Genomic DNA, 26,929 nt, shown 5'->3' on the forward strand with positions numbered 1-26,929 from the left:
CTTTTAGTAAAGTGCTAAAGTCCAAGGAGTCTTAAGTGGAAACAGGTGTACTGAAATGTACAATATTTTCATCTATTCAAAGAAACTGTATATAAAAAACCCTTTATAAGGACAGCTGTGGTTAACTGTCAAATCTGCCCACAGTGATATTACATGATTTGAAGAAAGTGATCAGAAATGATGGTGATTATTAAAAGATACACAAAATATAATAGTTTAAATACTGAGCATCACAGATAAAATAAAATTAAAATTAAAATGCGTATTTTGACATTGGAGTTGAGTTTTTATTAAATATTACTTTAATTGTTATTTGTTTATATATACATCTCTCTCTGAGGGTTTAATTGTTAACAGACCTTTCTATCAGCCTATTGTATAATAATAATAATAATAATAATAATACATTTTATTTATATAGCGCTCTTCTCTCACTCAGAGCACTAAAGTGTACACTGTGACTTGACAAAGAACCAACTGGGACTGGGATTTAAATGTTGTCCATTCAAATATATGAAGAGTTTGAGTTTTTATTCTTTCCTTTTCCCCTTTTATCCACCGAAAACTAGTAGTCTGTGTGTGTGTGTGTGTGTGTGTGTGTGTGTGTGTGTGTGTGTGTGTGTGTGTGTGTGTGTGTGTGTGTGTGTGTGTGTGTGTGTGTGTGTGTGTGTGTGTGTGTGTGTGTGTGTGTGTGTGTGTGTGTGTGTGCGTGTGCGTGTGCGTGTGCGTGTGTGTGTGTGTGTGTGTGTGTGTTCTTCGTTACACCAGAAGCTTCTGCAGGGATGAATAATCTCATCCTTTCACGACATGGACATTCTAAAAAGACATGCCTCCACGCCTCCGAGGGATATGTTTAAAATCCACTCAAACATACTCTGATACATTAGATGATAAACATGTGGCAACCATCTCTGTTCCGTGGCCTCTCAGTGTGTAGGCCTCATGTGACACCAGCCACTAGGAGCGTGGCTTGCTACTGCCCCCTCTTGGCTAAAGGTGCTCCTGTTCAAAAGGTGAGCCATTTGCTGCTGAACAAACAGCATGTTCCCAAATTGCACCTTCCCCCTGTATACATGTGCCACTTGGTTTCTCTAATTACTCTGTTTATTAGTTCTCTCGCTTCAGCTCTTCTGAAAGCTTCAACAACAGCAGGACATGTCAAGGAAAGGCACAGCCAAATAATCACTCAACACCAACTCCATTAAACGAATAACCAACGGAGCGTCTGGGCTCCGTAATGAGGGTACACAGGTACATGCAGGGGGCCGCCCTGTGTGTGTGTGTGTGTGTGTGTGTGTGTGTGTGTGTGTGTGTGTGTGTGTGTGTGTGTGTGTGTGTGTGTGTGTGTGTGTGTGTGTGTGTGTGTGTGTGTGTGTGTGTGTGTGTGTGTGTGTGTGTGTGTGTGTGTGTGTGTGTGTGTGTGTGTGTGTGTGTATTGAACTGTGGATGAGAATTTACCAGTTCAGCCCTATTTGGGTTAAAGTCTATTTGAGATGTGTCCGTTCAAACAATATCATCCAGACATTCATAATGCATATGGAGTTTCTGTAGATCATGGCAGTTTTCATTTCCGTAGGGCTTAAGACATATTTCTGGGCAGTGTTGATGTTAATGGTGCCAACGTTCCTAATTAAAAAGGTGATTGGGTCATACAGTACACTTCAATCTTATGTAAATCACACAGTGGTCGGGCCAAGTCCAACACAGTGCTCTAAACCCTGTGGTGATCCTTCATGTGCACACACACTGATGACATATGGACCTGTAACACTGCAGCCATCTTAATATTCAGTACTAGTCACCAGCTCTGTTTTCATTATGAACCAGAAGCAGCAGATGTTAAACAGTGCAGGGCTCCAGAATGCTCCTGTTTTGGGCACACACATGCGCCTAAATATCTGTGGAGCGCGCCAACTTCCGCCAAGATATTTGAACTGGTCGCACCAGTGCACCTGAAATTTATCACGTCATATCGAAAACGCTCCAGAGATAGATGCAGGATGTGTGTCCCGGGCCTTAGAGAGAGTCAAGTCTGAAGTAAGTCTCTCATTCACTTCAAAGGGCCACACACTGCCTTCATCTGCCATTTTAAAGCAGCAGAAATGACATTAAACCCACACATTAGAAGGAGGTTTTGGGAGATTTTCATTTAATTATGAGGTGAGAAAAGTTTTAGTGTTGGGGAATAACTGAAATACTGCAACTGGATCACATCAGGCTCTCTCTGGGTCACACTTCAATCTGAGAGTGTTTTGAAAATGTCTGTGTGTTGAACGTGTGTTTGGAGTTTGTAAAGAGATGAACATGATCAGAACATGTGTGAAAGAGCTGACAGACAATGATTACAGCTATTAAAGTCCTAGTTTAAATGGCCATAGACACTTAGGATACAATTAAGATGTCTGGGCTTGATAAAAGAGTATGCCAAGAATCAAATAAACTCAACATTCTCTGAGGAGCACAGTGGAGAGAGTGTGCTGACGTGTGGTGACAACGTCTATCCACCTCTCAAGCCTCTGGAGAGTCACGATTCTCTGTGGATTCTCTTTGACTCACTGGACTTCTCTGCCGCTCTTATTGATGTATTAATCACTCCACCAATGAACAAACAGATACTGACCTTTTCCTGTCCCAGCCCCCCCCCCTCTCTCACACACACACACACACACACGCCAAAGGGAAAAAGCAAACGCTGAATCGATCTTTTAATGGAACATCAAGGCCACAGTGGTTCTTTGTCAGCGTTTTGTCATGCATGCCTCCATATCTAGATATGTCAATACATTGACCTTCCCTAAGCAGTGTGTAAACAACAGCAGAATGCCAACATTAACCTCCGTCACCACATTTAAGAGCTATTTAGACTGTAAGCTAATGACATCAGACTGCCTAGGAGTGTTTCTGCTCCATTACTGTACAGCTGCCTTGGCTCTGTGAATATGGAACCACTTGGCAACATGTTTTTTTTACCCTCTCTCTATCTAAATATGTTATTGTTATTCCCCAAAACAAACACTACAGAAAATAGGTGCTCTCATATTTGAACTATATTGCTATTATATTTTCTTGCAAAATGGTTCGATACTAATTTGTGCATATTTCTCAAGAAACCTACTGACTCGGTTCTATCTTGCTATGATTACTTTAGATAACAAAGTTACTTTATTGGAAACGGCTTAAGAAATAAATTAAGAATGTATCAATAACAATACTGTCAGAATTATCCACATTCACTCAAGTTATGTTTCATGTGTTTTTTATAAGGTTGATTTTATTGTTTCCTAATTTCTCTTTTTTTGTAATAGTCAATTGTATTGAACATGTTGAAATAACACAGGATCTTCAGAATCCTCGGCAGCAAATAAATAACTCAAATAATATAGTTCATGTTCAATAGGGATAGGACCAAGTGAAAAACTTTTCTGGTCCTACCCCCTCTTATTTTAAAGAATTATTCATAGAAAATAAATAATACATTTGCCTCCATCAGTGTCCATGATTTATTAAAGATGGAGACAGAACAAGACAGACCACATAGGAAGTTCCATCTCATTTATTGCAGTTATTACATGCAGTTATTTAAACCCAGAGCACTTCACTTGAAAGAAAACTTAACCAAAGCTCAAATATATATGTATATATACACTATATATATTTGCCATTTACTTGAATGTATTTCTCTTTCCAATGAGATTAGTGATATGAGGCAGCAGGTGAGGCTGGGGACATCTCTGCTCTATTCTCTCTACTAACACTCTCTGTTAGGGGGGCTTTACATTTAAAACGGTAATGGCACAAGCGCAACAGTATTTTTACGTTTGTGTTATCATTCACATGATGACAGCGTTTGCAGTCTTGGAAACGTAAACTTTTGAAACCAGGTTCCAGAGTGGAATCTTTTCAAAACACAACTCCAGCGTCACCATGTGAATATCAATGCTGTTCACTGTGATAACGATGACATCACAGCTCCACTCTGCACATGCTGAAAATCACTGTATAGATCAGCGCGTAGTTACTGTTAATACAAACAGACAATTAAGGCTGTGGCTCAGGCCCGGTTCTAGACAGTTAGATTAGGGTGGGCCTGTAGAAATTTTAGGTGGGCACACTGGGCAGAGAGGAAGATGCGAGCGAGCGCTAAGCGTGCAAGCAATAATTTTTAGCCCTTGTAAGATCTCTGCGTCTGCTTTTTTGCACATTTACTGTGAATTGTGTAGAACACAATATGCGAATAAACTTTGAGTGTTGCTGTGTGGGAGATTTGATTCTTGCATGTTTTTTTTCCAAAATGTTTATGAATACCATATAATATACATTATATACAACATAATGTATCTTTTTTTATCGCAGTATTAACTGTAGGCAGCCTGAGCTGATAGAAGAGAAAGCCTCAGCACTTGTGGTCAGGGCGGAGAGACTGGAGGAGACGGCAGTCGCAGCCCTCGCTAGGGACTTTAACACTAGAACCGCCACGGTTCTATTCAATTTTACCCGTGGTGGTTTTTCATTTGCCCATAACAATACTTTTTTTTTAAATATTGAAGCCCCCCCCATTCTTTGACTTTTCCTAAAATGGTGTTGTGATGTCATCCTCATAGTTAAATAAAGTCACAATTAATCTGGATTAAAAAACAGGCAAAACCGGAAAGGGAAATATTTTCGAGCAAGTTGCTAGGCAACGGCATTGTTTGGGGTCCGCGATCTGACAACTTTACGTGCAGTCATTCATAAACACCATGATAAACAGTTACAATAGATAAGATATGAAGATAAATGCCGTACAACATTAGAGTTACTATGTGAAATGAGTGATGGGGAGTCTGATAGCGGGGACACAGAACTGATCGCTGTGTTCCACACACCGGCTCATCTGACAGCTGAGGTCTGTCAGATGAGCCGGGCAGAGAGCGTCGCAGGGATCCTTCGCCTCAAAACATGTAAACGTGTGGAAAAAATGAATTAATAATCAATTAGAACTTCCCTAAAAATAAGTGTGCTATGTTACCATTTATTGTATATAGGATCATTTGGTCACTGTTTTGACCGTCTGTTTTCATTGGCGATATTATATCTACTTTCAGTTTCATTGCGAGTCGCCACGGTTTGAGAGGTCAGCTACGGCCGGCGAGTAGAATTTTTAGCATTCGAGAATGTATGTCATCACCTCCTATCACCGTAGTCAGAGCGGGTCAGAGCCATATCCCGTCCGTTTACAACGGCGGAACTGAGTTCTTGAAATTGTGAGTAGCCTGGCTACACCAACTGCAGCAGTAGCCACTGAGTTGCAAGGTGAGATTGGAAGCTATTGGAATATTTCCCCGACACCGGAGCCCTCCCTTAAACGTTGCTGTTTAAAGCCCTGTATCAGTGACTGCTCTTGAGAAACAAGCCCAAAGTCGCTTATAAAAAGCGGACCTGGCAACGCTGACCTGCCCACCCAATTAAGCAATGCATGGTGATGGTATAGTATTCATTAATTGGCTGAATTTTATTTGCCATTTTCTTGGACAGCAAATGAACATTTCCGCCCGATAGTGGGTCTGGACTTAAAAAAAATAAAAAAATCTTCAATTTTGATTGGGTGGGCACAGCGCACATTTGGGTGGGCCGTGCGCACCCTTGCCTCTGGCTACCGCCGGCCCCGCTGTGGCTTCATATTAAAAGCATTTCACTGTGGGCGCTACAATGGCGTAGTGGATAAAGCGCATACCATATTGGCTCAGGCCTTGTTGCAGTGGTCGCGAGTACAAATCTGTCCTGTGGACCTTTACTGCAGGTCATCCCCCCTCTATCTCTGTCTCCCCATTTCAACTCTAAACATGGCCTTAGACTGCTTGTGGTTTAGGGTTAGGGTTAGGGTTAGGGTTAGGGTTAGGGTTAGGGTTAGGGTTAGGGTTAGGGTTAGGGTTAGGGTTAGGGTAAGGGTCCTTTAACAACTGCTCAAGACACATCTCCGGGCAACGAGTACAGTACATCAGCATCACATCACAGCCTGGACACAACCATAGATAGTATAATAAACACACAACCTGTTCCTGGTGCAACAGAGCGCTGTGGCAATCAGTCTGATCAACAGTTCCATCAGTCATACAGTGTCAATAACCTTCCAACATCAAAACGTCCACTGAGTGACATAATAGATTATATTGTTATTGTATAATTGCACTTCAAAATGCTTGCTGTTAAAACTATATATATACTTGATATGCTTATCTGTATATAATGATGCAATCCCATTATAGCCATTTAAAAGGCTTTTTTGTGGGCATTTTTTGTAATCATATATTACTGGTTTGCACATACTTGGTCAATAAAGCCAATTTTGATATGTTCTTTACTGTTGACTCTGAAGTTCCTTTCCCTTTGTGTCATGTTATTTGTCTTACAAAGTGTAAATATAACTACATTCAGCTCATATTATTCTCTCAACATGACATGAACAGTAAATCCTTTTCATAGAGGTAATCCAAGTCCATAGTGTCCTAAAAAAACAAAGTGGAAACAGGCCAGCTGGAGCTCACTGTGGAGCACAATGGCTGCTGTGAGGGCTTTCAGGTTGCAGCAGTATTGTCCCCCGATTACTGCAGGCATGAACTACACTGGATGCACAAGAAAAAGGAAAAGGGGGGGGGGGGGCTGGACACAAAACAACAATGTGGCTGGCTGTATCCTAGGACTAGCATGCCACGCTGCCCACTGTCAGACAGCACTGGCTTTCTCAATGGATGTCAGTCACTGCTCCACTAATGGCGGATGACATGGAGCATAATGCACCAACTAGAAACCGGGCCGGCAGGAGTAATAGCTCATAAATTCAGCGAGCCCTGGAGCATGGATCTGTCAAAACTCAGCAGAGCATTGTAGGTTAATGTTTTTCATACACCCTCCCCTCACCCGTCAGCCAATGCAGTGTGCTAATCAGCCTGTGTCAGTATGTGTGTGTGTGTGTGTGTGTGTGTGTGTGTGTGTGTGTGTGCGCGCATGAGTGTGTGTGTGTATTTGTCATAGATTTGTCTATGTGTAATACTGCCCCTCCCCCACCCCCTCTCACTGCGGCCGCCACTCTTCATGCAGCCAGCCATAGTAAAAACCATTTTCTTTTTAATTAATCACGCCAATACTATGGAGCAGCCTCAGTCAGGGTCCAGCTGTGAAGCTTAAGCTCCGATCAATGGCACAGGGCCCAAAGCTGAGGGAGTGTCAATATTTTCCAAAGTGCAAAAAAACAAAAGTCCCGGAGGCTCACACTGCCCCAAATAATGAGCCCCGGGGACGCAGGCGGCCCAAAAAGCCCATGACTTCAGCCTACATGGCCCAACATGCAACACTGCTCTTTTGTGCCTGTTAGCTGGGAGTAGTGGAGAGGGGCTGTGACCCCACAGAGCTGGACCAGGTCGGCCTGTGGCATGCCATCCAGTGTGTATATTTTATATACTATCTGTGGTATATACCCATCTGACACAAAGCACATGACAGAACACACCTTAAAAAGTTATTCACTTTCAATGATGATGCAGAATAATTCAACAAAAATTAAATGTCAAACTCTCAATTACAGCATTTCAAAAATTCATTAACAATACATGATTAAATGCCAACCTCGTAATTTGGGGTTGATGAGTAATTCTCTTTTTACTGATGGACTAATCAATACAAAAATCACAAATCATTATTTATTATATTATAGTATTTCATATATGTGTGTGAGTGTGTGTGTGTGTGTGTGTGTGTGTGTGTGTGTGTGTGTGTATAAATATATATATATAGTATATTTAAAATGATACTGCATGTATGTTAAGTAGGGGTAAAACCCTTTACCCTCAAGGTGTGGATGTAGTTTGCCCTATTTCGAGAAAGCTGAAGTACAGAAGTTGTATTCTCTTTAAACTGCAACATTAAATAGCTGCATATGTAACCGGTGTATAATTATATTTCACCAAAGCAGCAGCAGGCCGGCTACACATACACATTAATGTTCCAATAATTTAACAAATATTACAACCCCTATCACTAGACAAGAATCACGACAGTGCTCTATTATGGAAACCCAATGATAATGTTTAATGATAACGGGTTTCACAGTTCAAAATGAATATTTCCCAAGTGATTTATTCTTACAAAATGTGCACATTGAAATGAATGTATGGCTAGGGTTGGGAGTCTGGGACACCTGCTCTCTCTATCTTTTGACTACTTTCTTTAAAAAGAATGGAGAGAAAACTGAGAAAAAAATCTAATTCAACCATATGTTATTTTTGGTTACAATATAGCCACTGAGCGCTCAGTTTAAAAGAGGCATATGTTAAGGAAGGAGTGTTGATATGAGAGGTAGTCATTTCAAACTGATCAGATTAAAGCCCATATACCTGGTTATTATTACATTTTAACTTGGTATGAGCAGTCCTAAGTGCCGACTCCTAAAACGCTTCAGATTCATGTGATCATCAGCTATAGGCCTAATTATTTGTAACAAACAATTAAATAAAAAAGGTGTGACATAGATTAAGGGAAATGAGGCCTGCAGAGACTGGTTATGTAATGGGCCAAGAGTGTTGTGCTACGGCCCTGGATGAGAGTCAGAGCCACCACCATTTCCTGGGGATAAATAAAGTTTTCTTGAATCTTGAATTTCATTCTCCACAATCGTACATCTTATCACACGAAGTACACACAATTTTTAGAATAGGAATGTCCACATTTGTCCATAATAGTATTTAATTCATATTATAATCAATGGACGATCTTTCCAAAGATAACAAACACCAAATGTAAAAAAAATTAAAGTTGAGTTATAGATTTTTTTGTCTATTCTAATGTTGCTTTTTTTAACATATATCGCCCAGCTTTTCTGGTATTTCAGTGTATGTTCAAAACGAATAACAGGGTTCACTAAAGTTGGGATTCGGAATGTATAGGTTTGTGTTTTGTAATCTGTTTTTCTTACTTTAAAGCATCTAAAGGAGAAACCTAATGCAAAGCGGTTGGGATGGTTAAATGAAGGACTAAGGAAAGAGGTGGAGAACTACTTATAGTCCAGCCACATAGTGACTTGCAATGAAACACAGCTACTGATACGTTTTCCTCCTAAAGACATTAATGAATTTAAACTAACAATCATCACATCAGTCACTTCTACTTAGAGTAAGAAAAGTCCCTGAATGCTGCGACACTCTCAGCCCTGTTCCCATTGGACTAGATATTACTTGCACTGAGCATAAATTGCTATTTTAGAACCTGTTTGGTCACTGGCATAAGCTCTTATTGCTATTTAAACTTCCATTCCGTCTATCTGCTCGCTGTCAGTCCAATTCCCAAAATGCCCGCAATCAGTGATGCTTAGCGCTTCAAGGCCTAAAGATGCAAATTGATCAGATTGCTTGTGGGCCATCCGAAGTGTGAAAAGCTTTGCCATTATCTAAAGCTAATGGGGCAGATGTGAGCACTGAAAATGATACAGTGGCTCTGGTAATAGAGTTCAATTCCTGGTTATCAGTTAGGGAACTATGTAGCCACAAGCTGATTAAAGGAAGTAATTTCTTCTGGAACTGGTGACCTGTGATGACTGACATTTATCTTATTTACTGCACTAGCTGTAGCAGACGGCAGAGTAAATCACATATCTAGCTACAATTTATATTACAGCAATTGGTGTTTGATTGAGTAGCTTTTTTGTGATGTCTTAAGTAGAGGAAAGTCTGCTTGTAAAGAGTTCATCTGTTCAAATGTATAAACATGTCTAAGAACAACATGATGCTCAGAGATGGGAAGGGATTTCCATATTGTGAGTTGCAGATTTTTGCAATGCAGTTTGGAGTAGAGACAGATCTAACCATGGAATCACCCACAAGGATGTAATCGAGGAGTGGACAAATGAGGTGCTAAAATAAGCTGAATTAGGGCCCGCCTTCCAGAGGGGTCCTCCCTCTATCACTACTATATATTTATTTATAAGGCAATACTTGGTGTGCTACCTCACTACTTATGCTCCCTTACTACAAGGAAAAGTGCTGGTCAGTACTTCTTATGGTCACAAGACATAAAAATGTCTGTCCCACAGAACAGGAAAAAAAGGCTTTTGTTTAACCAATTTAAACATACTATCTTAAATCTACCAAACTCTAACTGTAACTGTTTTAATTAGGCCATATTGTACTTTTACCAATTTTATTGTATTTCCAGCCACTCTACACCTCTGTCTAAAATGTTTCTCTTTACCAGCTTGTTGTGTATTGTTGTTTTTGTTTCTTGACATCATTGTAAATGAAGGTCACCCCTCAATGATACCTCGAGTATAAATAAAGGTTAAATAAAATAGTTTATATAAATAAAAATGTAATAGTTTACTCTGACCCATCTGTATGGAAGACGCTGCAGAAAGACTTTAGACTTGTTGAATTAATGTTGTTAAATTCTTTTAAATCCAAAATGAAAGAAGGTGAAGCAGACTCTTTAAGAGTGTTTTTCAATATGTTTTTCCGGTCTTTTAAATTGATGTAATGTGAATAGATTTTCTTTATTTCAGTTCTATTAACTCTGTCCTTGTGTTTTTCATGTCTGTAACTATGTGTTCATTATACTGCTGCCAGGTCACCCTTGAAAAAGAGATTTTTAATCTCAATGAGTTTTCTCCTTTCCCCTCTCCTTGCCCTCCAGTCTCCTCTCCTCTGATTGGTCCGTTACCCTATCTTGTCCTCTGATTGGCTAATACATTTGAAGGAGCCAAAAAGACATATGGAAGAATAATAATAAGTCAAAGTGTTGAAGAAAGATTTGAAGAACAATAGTGTGAAGGCTGGAATGCATTCACCCTAAATATACAAATAACATTGACATTTTATAATACAAAATATTAGTAGACCGGAACATGTTCAAAGATCTTGAAAAGGGAAGAGGTTTAGGCGACCAATGTGCAGAAATCTGGTCTGTTAGCCTGTAGCTAATGCATGTAGCTAATGACTGCCATCTTGTGTGTATGCTCTTCTGATCAAACAGTATAGTGCTGAAGCAGTGATGTATGGCTGAATCACATAGGTCCACTGAATGGTCTGTGGTTGCTTAAGAAGGCCTTACATACTTCCCAGAGGAGAGTGTAAAATATGATAAGGCATGTTACTAGCACATGGAGGAAAGCTGGTGTGCTGTTTATATCTCAGCAGGACTTTCGTCAGGTTGATGTTTATAACATTTCTGTCCACAATAAAAGCAGCCTACAGCTCCAGCTAGCTCTCTTTAATGTCAAGTGGTGGAATGTACACAGCTGTGAGAATGAATGCTGCAAATTCCCTAGAGAAAACAAGGGCAGCATCTGATTAGGGTGCCATCATTTAAGATAACAGCCTGTTTAGCATCATGGATGGAGTCCCTCTGGAACATTGGTCTAGTCTGGGGTTGGGGGGGTTGAGCCAGGGCCTTACAGCTCTGTCTTTCATTGTCTTTTCAGTTTCCCAGGTCCTGCAACCAGTAATCCAAGTAATGGATATATTCCTGTATAGCTCATAGTAACACTACACCCTCAAAATATCGTAGACTCTTTTTTTTTTCAACTTTCTTACAGATTATGGCATAGCCTATGTGCACTGACTGCAACCATTCCGTTTGTGACAGGGATATGGGTAGATAAACACTGCCATCAGCTGGGCTCTTCCTGTGCAGCATGCTCTAATTCAACCTAACCATCATATAGTAAAATAACACAAACACAAGCCACATATTCTTCTCCAATATGATACAGGTGGATGAAATAAAGTGTATGCTAAATGTACACATACAATATATGCAAGAGCCCCATCTCCTTCCAAAAGCAATGCCCAAGTTACTCAACATGCTGGGAGCAACTGTCAATGGAAAATGTTTTACGTTACGTAAGAAAGTTGTTAAGATTACATTTTTTTTACAGAGAGATTGGAGTATTAACCAGAGTAATGGCTCTTGTTAGCGCTACATGACCAAAATGAGTGTTGCAATTGTATTTGATTTAAGACATTGAGGGGAAATTGTATTAATAATTTATTATATTAGAATACAAAAAGATACCGTCTAATTATTTCTGCAGTGTTTATACAAAGGTAACTTAGTTGATAACGTTTTAAGTTTTAGTGAACACATTCTAATGGTTTTTTTTGTTCTGAAATGCAAAGTTTGCTTAATTTATCCCAAATGCCTGAAAAAGGGGCATGGTGGAGTATTAAAGAAGTCTTTATTATTTTACATTTACAATGTTGTAGTTGACATAAAGTTATGTGCAGCTCCTTGTAGGATTATTAAAAACATGTGCACTGTAATACAGTGGTGGAATGTTATACTAAGTAGGCTACATTTACTCAATTAACTATTTGAATGTACTTGTCATTTTCATAATGTACTACTGTACTTAAAGGTGAAGTAAGCGGTTTATTTATGTTAATATAAGTGTTAAATCGCTCTATATTCATACAGTGATCACTTACATAATGTGCACGTTTCATAAAGCCGATCTCTCAGTCAGCTGCTCTGCATGTAATCGGCAAATAAACTTATTGGAGGATCCCGAAATTTTTATCCAATCACAAGAGAGAACGCTACAAACCGACACCCGTCTCACTCATGGTCTCACTGCCGGTGCACGCCAGAGCAACAGATGGGTGAATGTGTATGCGCCTACAATGGCGGAGCAGGTAAAAATCCTTCCCAATGTCTGTTTTATTTCTTGTGCATGCTTGTGCATGCTGCCCGCAAAAAGAAAACAGATTGTAGAATCCATTTGGTTCGTAGACGTTTTATGAGATGATGGGCCACTGGGTGCAGACTCTGAAAGGCCTCCCCCCCCCCCACTCCTACCTATCCAGTCAGGTACACTGACTTTTCCGCACATATACAATTAATGGTAAAAACATATTAAGGAAGTCAGTGTTTCCCACAGGATTTAGGGATACTGTGGGAGGGACCCTGGTCCTTGTTGGGGGGTCCGGGGGGATGCGAAGAAAATGTGTGCCTTTTGAATTAAAATGCATCAATCTGGTGCACTTTGAGGGGAACATTTTGAGGCTATATCAAATCCTGAGATGCAGAAGGAACATTATTTTTCAGATTTTTCAGGCAGCACTCTTTACTATGCAACTGGCCCCATTCAATTGAATGGGTTGAAACATAGCTAAGGCCGCTACTGCTTGTGATGGGTGTGGCTAAGGAAGTAGAGCAGGCCATCCATTGGCTGCAGTGTTGGCGGGTGGTTCCCCACCTTCGCCTGTTCACATGTTCACGTGCCATTGGGCAGAACAGTAAACCTTTAAAATAAAATAGCTCCCAATTGTTGGCTAACAGCTTGCTTGGTAGCTGCGATTGGTGGGATTATGTGCGTGCCTGGGTGAATGAGCAGCAAAAACCTTGTTAAAGCTGGGGTATATGATTTCTGATTGGTCAAAGTGAACATGAGCGGTACACTTTGACAAATCAGAGCGAGGCTCCGATTCTAAAAAAAGTTATAATAATCTGATTCTGTTCTTTTTGGCTGTTCAGACTGTCCATTCACTTTGGCACCGACGTTGTTGGTGTAGAGCGTGTCAGGGAGGGACCATAGGGGAGGGACCAAAGAGAACAAGTGGAGGTATTTGTATTCGAATCTCTATCCCAACTGCTATTTTCTCCCCACATCATATACCCCAGCTTTAAGTGTTTTGTATAAAAGTGCTATGTATAAGTGACCATTTACCATCACCCTTTAACTGTCCCTAGGTAGATACATGTTTGAATTGTTACACTAACTAATACAATAAAAATCTTGCTACATTTTGACAGGGCCTATTTTTGTGAGGCTGAGCTGGATATCCCAGGCATATCTCATCTAAAGGCATCACAGCTATGTGGAGCAGCGGGACCTGCACTAGAAGTATTGCTAGCCTTTCATTGAAACTGCCGTCTCCTATTGGATAATAACTTTGACTGACGTGTCTCATCAGCCAATCAGATTTTGATGTGTAGTGACAGCCCACCCCCAGAGCCCAGCAATATCTCAGCCGCTAGCCCCCCGTGATGTCATCAGCGAAGTTTGAAACTTCAGCGGGCTATTAGCATTGTGATGATGTGAGTGAACTACTATGGCCATCGCTTTCACACAACCTACTGCTCCCGCTGCCAATCTAGCGTGGCTATTTAAAGGTGATCGTTTAACATAGTTTAGATATAGTTTCGACAGGAATACTACACATAAGCTGGATGGGCTGGCAACGTTTTTTTGCGGCACTTCACTGACTGTAACTACGACGCTATGACTGGCTAACAGCTAGCACCGAGCGGGACAAGTTACCGGTACGTTGCTGGCTGTGTCTGCTTTTTAAACCTGTGAAGGAACATGGCACATCACGGATTTAGTAAACTTAAAACATGATATGCCTATTACTGTAATAGCCATATCATGTTTTAAGTGTACTAGTAAAGAACCCACATCTTCAAGTATTACTCTTTTATTTTTAAAGTTACAGTTCTGCATCAGCAAACAAGTTGTAGACAAACTATGCCAACACTTCTATGTACAATGTAGCATTTTCACGTACACAATTATTCAGTTTGATCAGTTATGCTTGCTAGTGTTTGCACACAGATTAGTATGTGCTCATTTTGGTGTAATGATGTATTGTTAAAATCAACTGGATGGTTATGATTTCTATATAAAAACAGTTTTAGCTGTGATTTATGAAAAGCTTTGTGAATGGTGATTTCCCAGAGACAGATGTTTCTATTTAAAAAACAAAGGCCACAAAGGTCATGGCTGGATTTTTTTTAAGTTTTCATGACTACAAAATATTTACATCATGATGTCTGTGTTTCTCCAGTTGAATTTGGTTACATAGGAAATGATTAAAGTTAAATCTAACTCTAAAGCAATGCAAAGTGTGTGTGTTTGTGTAAGTGTGTTGTATGAAGTTTTGCTATTTATATAAAGCTTTACGGTTTCCAGAATCTGCATTTTCAATTCAGACTGAAAGCAGGTGATATAAGTCTTTAAAAAAATGTAATGCTAGATATTAATTGTAGTACAAGCTAAATGAAAGCACAGACTGTCAGGCTAATAACTGAGAACAGTAAAATATCCAATATGCTGTACTTTATCACATGTACTTATCCTGTGTTATAAAATATTCTTCAACAATCAAATAGGGCTTTCACAATGTATATAGTCTGATTGTCATTCCGTTATGTGTATGCAGCAGGAGACAGGTCACTCAAAGATAAGTAATAATATCAACATCAAGTTATTTTAACTGTCAATTACTGAAAAACCAGCTGGGAATGTACATGTCTGTTCTTCTACCGCATGGAGTGCATTCACTTTGAGCATGCAACTGTTGACATTGTCTTTCTAACCGTTCCTTCATTAGGTTGTTCTGGCTCCAGTCTCTGTTGGAACAGCAGTGAGCAGTCAGTGCACATAGCACACTTTCATACCATTAAGTCAGATACAGCCCCTATGTGACATCACAGCTGCTACATCCACACCTGCCTACGCTCTTATAGAATCCAACAGTGACTGGTGTGTCTTTGACTCAGGCGCAAAGAACCTGGGGGGTGTCAGGAATCCGACTCTTCTGATTGGTGGTTTTGAGACTCATGCCTCTTGTGATTGGACAGTGACTGGATGTTGATCTGCTGTGGATGTGATAGCTGCTGTGGGTCAGTCCTGGGCTCAGGTTGTACTGGCTGTTGCTGTGCTTGGATGTTGGACTCTGGTAAAGCTTGTGGTTGTAGCTTAGACTCTGGTCTATCAGTTGTGTGCTGACACTGGCTCTGAGCCTCTAGTGGGTCTTGTGGTTTCATTGATGGGATCCTGGCCTCTGATTGGTCCGACGGACGACAGTGTGAATCTAGATGCAGCTGCCTCTGTAGCTCCTCTGCACTGTGGGCTAACATGATGCTAACCTTCCTCTGGTGGGCCAGGGCCTCCTCTTTATCGTTCAGCTGGAAGAGGCAAACAAAAGATGAATGAAAATCAATCATTCTAGAGACAAAGAACATTTAAATAACAGTGGCCCTCATTTACTGTACTGTACTCATTAAGTGCGTGGAAACGTTCTTACTTGCTGCAACAACAAAAAAATGTAGTACGCAATATCATCGTCGTATTTACGAAACGTGCGTACCAGCAGATTTAGTTCCTAAAGGACCATGAGTATGTTAGTAAATCAGAACCACTGACAGGCGTGTGCCTGCTCTCTGCTATCAGCCTACAGAAACAACCTCATTTCTCTTTATAAGGACATCAGTTTGCAGAGGTGTTGAGAGGAGCGCATGATCCCTACAGTTAAAAAGAAGCATTTCACGTCTGAAGAAAAAGACACAGCTGTGTCCGAGGTGGGAGACAGAAAAGGACTGAACTTTTCCCAGCGTTTCTGTGGGGATGACGATGGGGTGGGGGGGTTAATACCGGAGTTGGTAAACGTTAAACGTTGATTCGTCTGAGATATGTGGCTGAGGTGAAAAAGAAACTGTTCGATATCAAAAGCAAAAAAATAAACCAGTGGAGGACAGTTCAATGTGAAAGAATGACAATTTGACAGACGTCCATCAGTGGCACTTAAGGCTCATTTATGCTCCAATTCCGTGCGTAAATAGAGACGTACGTTTACAACGTTATATCCGTCACTGCCCTCATACTTCCATGCGTCCTTTATGTTGGAATGAACATTAAGCAAATCAACCGTTAGTGGGCAGCAGCGCCGCTCAGAGTAAAAAGTTACTCAAATAGGAAGAAGAAGAGTCAAACAGTCGAATCAACTAGAATAAATAGTTTATAATAGGTCCATGGAAGAAACAGCTTTAGGGATATAGGCCTACTACCGTAGCGATGGAAGAGGCTAAACTAGATGCTGTGTTATAGATAGCGGGGGTCTGTGAGGACATCACTTCTCTATTGCTGCCGTCAGCCTCCCGTCTAGCTGACATTCTTCCCCGTGCGATCCCCGCTCATGCTGCTCTGTTGTAGTTGTATGTCCCTGTGCCCCGGCCGTGTAACTTCATAGATAGATAAATGTATATGTAATTTCGTACCAACTCACACAAACCTCTCCTCAAAAGTTAAGACATTTTCTAAAGTATTATGTCTTTCGTTTATGTTTGTAAACCAATGTACAGTAAGTGAAAGTGAACTGTTGGCTATGCGCCCCCGTGATCTCCGGTAGTAATGCTCCGTTCTGTCCGTTTGGTACGCATCCGCAAGCTTGCAGGATACGTGCAGAATTACGGACGTAATGTACGCAGAGTACGGACAGAAGGCTCCATCCGTATCCGTATGCATATGTAACGTAGAGCATAAATGAGCCTTTAAAGGGAATTTATAGGGAATTATACTTTTCAATTACTTATGTTTTCTTAATGAAAAACCACAATGAAATCAGTAGGCTTACATTTTATTTGAAATAAAATAGCAATGCAAACAATAAAAAAAACGAAACTATACGGTTATATTTTAATGTGGAAATTCTCATAATTTAATTTAAAAAAAGTTAATTCGATATTCAGAGCGCAGGACTTCCTTTAGTTATTTGACCAGCTTTATTTGCTGATCTCGTCCCCCAATAACTCTAACTCCTAACTCTAAATGTGACGGTAAAGTTTTAAGGTTGCACAGTTGTCAGCCTGGTTCTCCAGCCGAGGCTGCTAGGTAAAAGTGTCCGAAAAAAGTGCCTCACTGGCGGACACAGGTCGCGACTAATGCCGCTCCTCCTGCGTCGTGTTTGGTGCTGGAGAGAGTGTGACAATGTTCACGTCATTTAGCTTGAGCCAACCCTTTAAGACTAGCGATAATATCAAACATGTTTGATAATGTCAGAACGTCAAGACGGGATGAAGACTGGCTGAAATCGGGTCAGAAGACCACCATACACCAAACGACTGAGATTACGGGCACGCGCCACAACTCCAGCAAGACTCCTCTTGATTTCAGTCCGACATTGGAAAATTGTCTGCGCCTGTCAAATCAAGTGAAAAGTTATGTATGTGTAAGCCCAGCATTAGCCATCAATTTGCCCAGGCTAAATTGAGCAAGTTGAAGAAAAGGCTGAGGAAACAGCTTGATCAGCTTTGGAGGGCTACACATGAGTTCCTGTCTGTTAACAAGCCCTTCCCTCTCTGTGATGACAGGATCGCCTTCAGGTGTGGCAAATAAAAACTCTTCTGACTTTAGATAGACAACATCCCTGAAACTGTTCCGAATCGCATACTCTTTCTTTTTTCTATTCTACATAGTACATCCGACGATAAAAATAATCTAGTTAGGATGCAGTAGGCATACTATTGGGACATACTTTTACTTATTTATTTCATCATAACATTGCGCTTTGATCTTGCCTCTTGCTTTTTTATCCGTCGCATCCCAGTTTGTTTTCATATGGAGGCTCCGTTGATGTGACGTCACTTCAGGTTCGCACTGGATTATGGGTCAGAATCTCCCAAATAGGATGCTGTTTTCAACACAAAAAATCTTGGCCGGATGTAGTAGACATCTTTCTAACCATCCTAAAGAATCGGGACATACTAAATCTTTTTTTCTACCATACTAAATAGTAGAAAGTATGCGATTCGGAACGCAGGGTGAGTGGGATGAACCTGTTTGTTTAAACACATTTGGAGTTGATGTCGACGACACAATGAAAGATCTACAAATCTATATGGAGATACTCACCAAGTCCAGCAGTCTGTAGAGAGTCTCTAAAAGATCATCTGATATGTTCTCCTCCAAACTGGAAGGCAACAGCCCTCTCAACCTCTGGCCTACGCTCATGAGAGGACTCCTGTTAGCACCTGGAAGGACAAAACGCATCATTTGGTAATGGTTCAAATACACGAGAAGTATACAAGATCTGAATCAACCAAGCATTGAATGTTGGGAACACATTTAAAAAAAGATGATTTAAGGGTCATCTAAATCCCTTTTCCTTTGTGTATATGCTAGTGACATATCTCAGTGATCCATTCACATTTGGTGACTAGAAAAAAAAAACGTTTTTACACTAGAAGAGTGATTTTTGAAGCACATTTTCTGAAACCATATACACTTGTATAACACACTTCTTGCATCAGTGGTTTAGTGTCAGGTTTTGAGGTTAGTGTGTGGAGTTTCTAATAATGGACAAAAGTTTCAAAGATAGTGCCTGAACAATCAAAGAAACCTGTAATAAATAAAATCCATTACATTTAGAGAACTTGGGTTTCAAGGGTGTGTTATATTGTGGTTAGTCTGAGATTTAAATAGAAATAAAAAATGTCTTCTCCCATCTGGAAGAATACCATGTTTCACAACAAACTACACAGCTCTAAAAACTACAACACAAAAAAAATCGACAACCTTAACATAGCTCTGTACTGGTACGGGTGCTACATCAGGTTTGGAAATTCACAAACTATGGGCAGGACCATAGATAGTAAATAATATGGATGTAGCATCCGGGCTGACCTCAGTTATTCACACGGCATCCAATAATCCTGGTTTGTGCGCGTCGCCATCTTGTGAGATTTTTACTCCGCCTCACTCCTCTTGCCGAAAAGGGGAATCGACGTCACGTCGGGGGGAGGGAGATAGCTGACGTATACCTCCGAGGCAAAGTGAGGGACAACGGGCGGAGAGCTGTCACTCAAGAGATCGCGCCAATACATTTTAACCTCCAAAAGAATAAAAACTAGCATGGGCCAAAAAAATTCACCCCCCCTCAGTGTTGTCATGGAGATATGACCTAAACATACAGACTAAAATGGTTTTGTGGCCCAGGCTGTAAATAGGTTTAATAAGACTTTGAAAACGGCCTATCTAACAAGTGAGTCAAAGAAAAACTGCTCGTCTTGGCGTCTCCATTCCAAAAAAATAAATAATTGACTGGCTCGTGATAGGCCCCTGACCCTTGCAAGGAGATCAGGGGCCTGCGCATGACTAAGGCATGTGTGCGGGAGAGTAAGCAGGAGCAAGCCAACATTGAATTGAACTGGTGGCGAAAATAAATGCAGCGATGTTTCTATGGGGATATTTAGCTGTACAGAAATAAGTGCTGGCAAAGCTAGATCAGTTTAAGACTCCACATCACTGTGGCAACACAACCTATCTATCCGCTCAGACAGCGCAAAGAAAAGTCTGATGAATACATGAGAGTGATGGCCCCTGCAAGTTTCAGTAAGTTTACAGAAGTGCCACACTGTTACTGTCTTTGAAATGCATTTAGACATTTTAAGGGGAAAACACATTGTATTTATTATTTCAACTATTGAGTTATTTGTAGAACAGCATGCTAGTGTAGGCCAAGAAGATTTATTTTATGAATTTTCAATGCTGCTTTATTTTTATGTTTTAAATTGGGAAAGACATGTTCCAAAACGACCTGTATTTAAAAAGAAATCAAGCTAATAATAACCATTAATGAATTACAGGCTATTGCATCACAGTAGGCCTATTGTCCACAATAATCACAGCCCCCCATCCATAAAGGAACTTTAAAAAGTTGAATTTGCACTTGATGTGCCTACACAAGTGTATGGTCTATTATTTGTATTTAGTGTGTCTGCATAGTATTGCACCATAACAGTAGAAGTTTTCTTTAATTGTGTTTTGTACTGTCTGTAAAATTATACTTGCGCATAGCAAACAAAATTGCACAACTGTATTCAAATAAACAGTTGCCCGGCGCCGCGCCTCCTGTGGCCCTGGCCAGTGACCACCTTGACTAAGACATATTATGGGGGAAACACCGGTAAAAGTAATGATTTGGTCATTCATCAAATGAAATATTGTGGAGTTGTCTGGCTCAGAGAGCCATGTGTAAGACCGCTTTTCAGGGGGCCCATCAGGACTTTTTGTATAGGGGCCCAGAATTTGGTGCTACGCCCCCGGACGAGCCAATACGTTTGTTTGAGTTGGATTGGAGTCTGCTCAGTGTGTTAACTTTGAGCATGTGTCTGTGCGTGGTCCTGGATGGAACACTTGCCTTCAGCTTTGCAGTGATGGGATTTCACCATGTTGGCCTCCGCCAGCAGCAGGAAGTGCTCACTGCGTTTCCTCAGCTGCTGTTCAAAAGCAATACGGAAAGCATCTCCCACCATCAAGGCCTCCTCTCTCCTCGAACGCTGAGCATCCAGCTGGAACACACGCACGCACGGACGCCCATACACACACACACACACACACACACACACACACACACACACACACACACACACACACACACACACACACACACACACACACACACACACACACACACACACACACACACACACACACACACACACACACACACACACACACACACACACACACACACACACACACACACACACACACACACACACACTTTAAAAACATTTTTATAAAGTAATAAAGTACATCATCAATCATAAAGCTATGGAACTCATCAGACCAGGGGTCTCTTACAGTCAAAATATATGCTCTCTCCCTGAGGGCAACTTGAAAACTTACAAGTTACAAAATAAAGCCACTGAAGCTGATCAACCTCTCCCTGTACCTCTCTTCAGACTGTATTCCTGGAGAAATCTCTTCCAGATCCGACTGTTAGTCACAAAACAAATTACAGACCACTTTATTAGGTAGACCAGTTCAATTTCTTTTTAGCACATATAACTTGTCAGCCAATCACATGGCAGCAACAAAATGGGTTTACAGAGAATGGTGTGAACAAAAGAAAAAATATCCAGTGAGCGGCAGTTGTGTGGACGGAAATGCCTTGTTGAAGTCAGAGGTCAGAGGAGGATGAGCAGACAGGCAACAGTAACTCAAATAACCACTCGTTGCAACCAAGGTATGCAGAATACCATCTCTGAACGCACAACACGACCAACCTTGAAGCAGATGGGCTGCAGCAGCAGAAGACCCCACCGGGTGCCACTCCTGTCTGCTAAGAACAGGAAACTGAGGCTACATTTCGCACTGGCTCACTAACATTGGGCAATAGAAGATTGGAAAAATCTTGCCTGGTCTGATGAATCTCGATTTAAATTGCGAAATGCAGATGGTAGGGTCAGCATTTGGTGTAAACAACATGAAAGCATGGATCCATCCTGCCTTGCATCGACGGTTCAGGCTGGTGGTGGTGGTGGTGTGGGGGATTATTTATTGGCACACTTTGGGCCCCTTAGTTAGCCTGGAAACTAACTCCTCCAGACCTACATCTAGAATGATATAGGGTATGGCCACGATCAATAGACCTTCCCAACTCAAATATTTAGTCAAATACGCGTGCATTTCAAATACCACTGCACGCAATTGGATAGCACTATGACCAATCAGAGCAATGAACAAGTTGACGTATTAAGCCCTTTTAGTTTAGCGAACAGCAAGATTAACTGGTAAATTAAACTTTTGCAATGGTCGGTCGGCAAAACAGAACATTCCTCTTTCTTGCTAATGAAAGATTTGAGTGCCGTCTTCCAAATTGTAAAGTAAAGTGTTGAGGCCAAAGTCGTCTCAAACACAAACAACATATCCGCATCCATCTTTGCTGTTTACTATCACAGCTTCGACGAAGCATGCCCAGCACTGTCGTCATCCGGTTACGTCCGCCCCTGTGCCCCATACCTAGGGCTCTGGTCCGGGAATACAGGAGAGGGCTCAGCACACAGCCCTGTGCTGAGGGTCAGGGTGGAGGAGCAGGTGGTGCCTACCTTAACAGTTTGAGGGCGGTCAGTCAGGAAGTTCTTGATACAGGCACAGATGGAGGGGGGGAGTGCGATGTTGGTCAGCTTGTCCACCAGGATAATAGGAGAATAGTAGCGAATCGATGGCGTCCTCTGTCGATCTGTTAGCTCTGTAGGCGAACTGATGTGGGTCCAGATTTGAGGGGAGACAGGTCTTGAAATGGTGCAGGATGAGCCTCTCAAAGCATTGCATCACTACTGATGTTAGGGCAATAGGCCTGTAGTCGTCAGGGCACTTTTGAGCAGGTGACTTTGGGACTGGGATGATGGTAGCTGACTTCAGGCACAGGGGGATGGTAGCCTGTGACACTGACAGGTTGAACAACCTGGTTAGGACTCCCACAAGCTGGTCAGCACAGGCGCAGAGCACTTTCCCCAGTACCGGCTGCTTTCCTGGTGTTCACAGTCTTCAGCACCTGCCACACCGGGTGTTCCTGGAGTGTGAGTGTGCTGTGACTGGAGGTCTGTAGTGGCCGTGCAGCTGTGTGTGGAGCCTCAGTCTCGAAGCGGGAAAAAAAATATAAAATTTGTCAGCGGTGGTGGTTTTGGGTTTGGAGCCTTTGTAGTTGGTGAAGCTCTGTAGCCCCTGTCCGGACATCTGAGCTCATCCATGGTTTTTGGTTGAGGTAAATCCGGATTTGCTTCTCCACAGTAACACTGTCAGTGCAGTTTTTAATGTAGAATAGAACAGTCTCCGTGTGCTCCTGTAGATCGAGATGTTCAAATATGCTCCACTCAGGGCGCTCAAAGCAATCTTGAAGCTGGGAGAGAGAGCTCCGTCAGGCCAGATTTTAATGTTCTTTGTTGAAGGTTTAGATTTCTTCCTGAGGGGGGTGTATGAGGGGACCAGGAGCAGTGAGAGATGGTCAGAGGCCTGTTTCAGGTAGCTGGTTTTGAGGCAACCCAGAGTTTGTTCGCTCCGAGTTAGTGGAAACTCTGGGCTTTCCGTTTCAGGTAGCAGGTTCAGCGCAACCGAGAGTCAGTTACTGCGGCAACATATGCCATGGCCTGCTCGGGAGGTGGTTAGACCTACCCTGAGTTTGTTTTCACTTTACGCTGCAGCTCCGACTGAAGAAAGAGTGTCACTGTCACACGCGTCCCTGTACAGTTTGAAGCAAAATCACTCCATAGAAATCTCCATCAGGATGTTTTTATCATGTACTGATGATTTTACGTTTGACCGATCATTTATCTGATCAGTAGCCTTGTTCTCAGCTCGGTCCGTTCATATGGCGGCCACCTTACACATCGTAACATGCTCTACATTCAGATTAATGAACCTATTTCTATTGTATGGTTTTTAACATCTGTGCCACTGAACAGATTTATGTCAGGTGGATTCATGTTACGCTGCGGCTGCACGCGATCGTTACTGTTCACTTTTGTCACTTCCGCATTGGATGCTGGTAGAACTCGCTGTGGTTGGGGCAGTGAAAAATATGTGAACACAACGATCGATTTTCGACTTGTGCTCAAGTCGACTCTAATAAAAGAAAAAAGAAAATCGGAAATTCGTGGCTTTTCACGTTTTCTTTTAACATTTTTAATGGAAATGGGAGATGCAACCTTAAATGCGAGTAAGCATCTGGTCGTAAGCACGCTGCAGGAGCTTCTCTTCTGCAATATGCGCGCATTTTAATAGGGCCGCTGTGGGATTTTTTACCAGAGGTGTGCAAAAAATAAAGAGCAATAAAGCACTCGTGTACCCGGATGTTAAATCACCTTAGAAACACTCAAAGCCTTTGTCTGAGCGAAGCAGCGCGTCACCCGGTGAAACGCTGTGATGTGACGTTCACAGTTAGGCCTTTCACACCGCCGCAAAATCGGAGCTAGTTCCGGGCTAGTTCGGAGCTAGAGCCAGTGTTTTGGTTTCACAACGCCAGATAGCAGGCTCCGGGCTGTAAAAACCGGTTCAACTCAAACCCCAGGATTGAGCAGGGTTTGAGGTAAGAACTGCTTGCGCCAGCGGCTGGGGGAGGGATTATCCTGACCAACCAGACCAACTCAAACCTCATGCCCGCCATATTTAAAAACACCGCTACTACGTGATGTAAACATAACATAATTACCGAACGTAGCGATCAAATTGACCGGCGAAAATACGCTGTATGGGTCCTGTTTGCAAAGTAGGGTGACCAGATCCCAATTCACCAGATGTGGGACAAAGACTACGTTTGTGCGGGACAATGTGCCGTTTTTTTTTTAGCAAAATAAACTTGTGTCACCACCGGTAATGCCAGAGACACGGCTTTCTATATTGAAAAACACTATCTTTAGATCAGCGCGCAGCAGTTAAGTTACAAATAGAGCATTAAGACTGCGGCTTCACATTAAAAGCATTTCACTGGCTTCACATTAGCATTTCTCTGGACAAACGTTAGTTGGCTTTTATTTTGAAGTAACATGAAAGTAAACACTGAAGCAGGCAGCACCTTCACAGCATGGACATATAAACACAGAGCCCACTGAGCCGAGCAGCGCGACAAACGGAGACACACACACACAGATAAAGTGAGAGCCAACACGTGTAAAAATAAGACGTATTCGCCGCTGTTGTTGTGCTTAAAGCTAGCGCTAGCTTTAGCGTTAGCCACGAGAGCAGCGGCGTCGGGCGACGTACACACACGTTTACAGTGACGTCATGACGTTGCTCTCTTGCCGGCTCCATGGCTGGCTCTGGTCGTTGTGAAACCAACCGGTTCATAACTGGGATAAGGCTGTAATCTGATGAGGCAGTTTAGAACTGGCCCCAGCACCAGCCCGGAACTGGCTCATGGTTCTTTTTTGTGTGAAAGGCCTAAGTGAGACCTTGTGAGCCGCCGTGCTGAAAAACTCTGTGGTTTAAGACTTAAATGATCACCAGGGATTCCTGCACGGTGTCGAGGGACAAAGGCTTCCGCGATCCGATTGCATGTCCTGAGCCTGGATACACACAGCCATCCGTTAGTTTATGTCAACAGCCGACAATGTTAATAGCCATCATCTGCGCATGGACAAATGATTACATCTGAACATTACGCAGTGGTGGTGCGTAAAAGGACAGCGCAGTTGGCAATCTCTCCTCAGCACAACATCTGCCGCAGCTAAAACGCCACAGTAAAAGTCGATCGCTTTGTCGATTTATGACACATGGACTCGCAAAATATGAGTCGAGCCCCCCCGGACCCTCCCCCGTATTTCGCACACTGCCCATAGCTACAGCTTGTCAACAATCAGCTCTAGTAAACAAAGGAATACAAAGAGGAAAGGACCCTAAACGTGCCCCGGTGCCCGTAACACAGTCTATATGTCCTTCAGAATGCATTTATCATAGTGTTTTTATCTAACATGGTAGGCCAACGTTGATGCATAAAGCAAATGGTAATACAAATCCTACATATGCTTCACAAAAGAACAGACAAAGCAGTTATCAAATCAAAGTTGTTTTTAAAAGTTTGCTTGAAGTGTATCTAAAAGAAAAAGATTTAGGCATTTTTTCAGTAGTTGGTTTGAATGCATACTATAGTTTACATACTCAACTGTACACGTGACCAAGCAAAGTAAAAAGACAGATCAGAAAAACAAGGAGTTATTTTACATCCGATGGACAACAATAAGGGTTTTATGTTAAAAGAAGGAGAACGAGTTCAAAGATTAAAAAGAAGAGGCTGGTGTAGTTACCTCCTGTTGGAGCTGGATGAGCTGTGTCCTGCTAGCAGCAGCAGTGCGACTGCATGGGCAGGCTTCAGGAACACCAATACACCTGCAGGCCCCCAACACTGCCAGCTGGGAAACACAAAGACATATGGGATAATAAACAGCTGAAAATGTTCACTCATTCTTACTTGTACACCCTAAAACTATACTGGTTTGTAAATCTAAACTATACGTTTGATAGAAATTATTATCGGGTGAATTAATCGCACAAATAAAACGCGCTCGGTGTGCAAAAGCCTTTACTGCCGCTGCTGTCTGTTTCTCTCTCCGGCCGTCCGGGCATGAGCTGCATTTCATTAGTAGTTAAGTACGGGCTCTCAATGTATTGAGGGCCCGTAATTATTACTCTCCACCATACTTATTCTTCTTACTTCTGCCGCAAATTTCGAGCTGCTACTCCTCCCACACCGTTTCACTTAGAAACGCAAAAATTTCACAGAACGTCCGTCCCTACCCCGAATGGTGTGCTATTATACAGTTTTTTGAATTTCCGCTAGGGGGCGCTGTTATTAAGCCCCGACTGAAGAAAGTTTGAGAGGCCACGCCCCTCACACCGTAACTCCGA

General features: G+C 41.9%; 1 protein-coding gene across 2 annotated transcripts in view; it reads right to left on the reverse strand.

The window, feature by feature from the left end:
• Nucleotides 1-14,492: 14,492 nt before the first annotated feature.
• The window catches only part of ccdc125 (coiled-coil domain containing 125), a 35,985-nt gene continuing 23,548 nt past the window's right edge, over nucleotides 14,493-26,929 (reverse strand). For both annotated transcript variants that reach the window (XM_080040320.1, XM_080040319.1), the window contains exons 9-12: nucleotides 26,329-26,433; nucleotides 20,943-21,093; nucleotides 18,656-18,774; nucleotides 14,493-15,933 (exon numbers count right to left, since the gene is read on the reverse strand). In XM_080040320.1, coding sequence (XP_079896446.1) covers nucleotides 15,547-15,933; nucleotides 18,656-18,774; nucleotides 20,943-21,093; nucleotides 26,329-26,433 — 762 coding nt within the window. In that variant the 3' untranslated portion in view covers nucleotides 14,493-15,546. The remainder of the gene's footprint in view (nucleotides 15,934-18,655; nucleotides 18,775-20,942; nucleotides 21,094-26,328; nucleotides 26,434-26,929) is intronic.

This window comes from Ammodytes marinus, assembly GCF_949987685.1.
Source record: "Ammodytes marinus genome assembly, chromosome: 2".
NCBI lineage: Eukaryota > Metazoa > Chordata > Actinopteri > Uranoscopiformes > Ammodytidae > Ammodytes > Ammodytes marinus.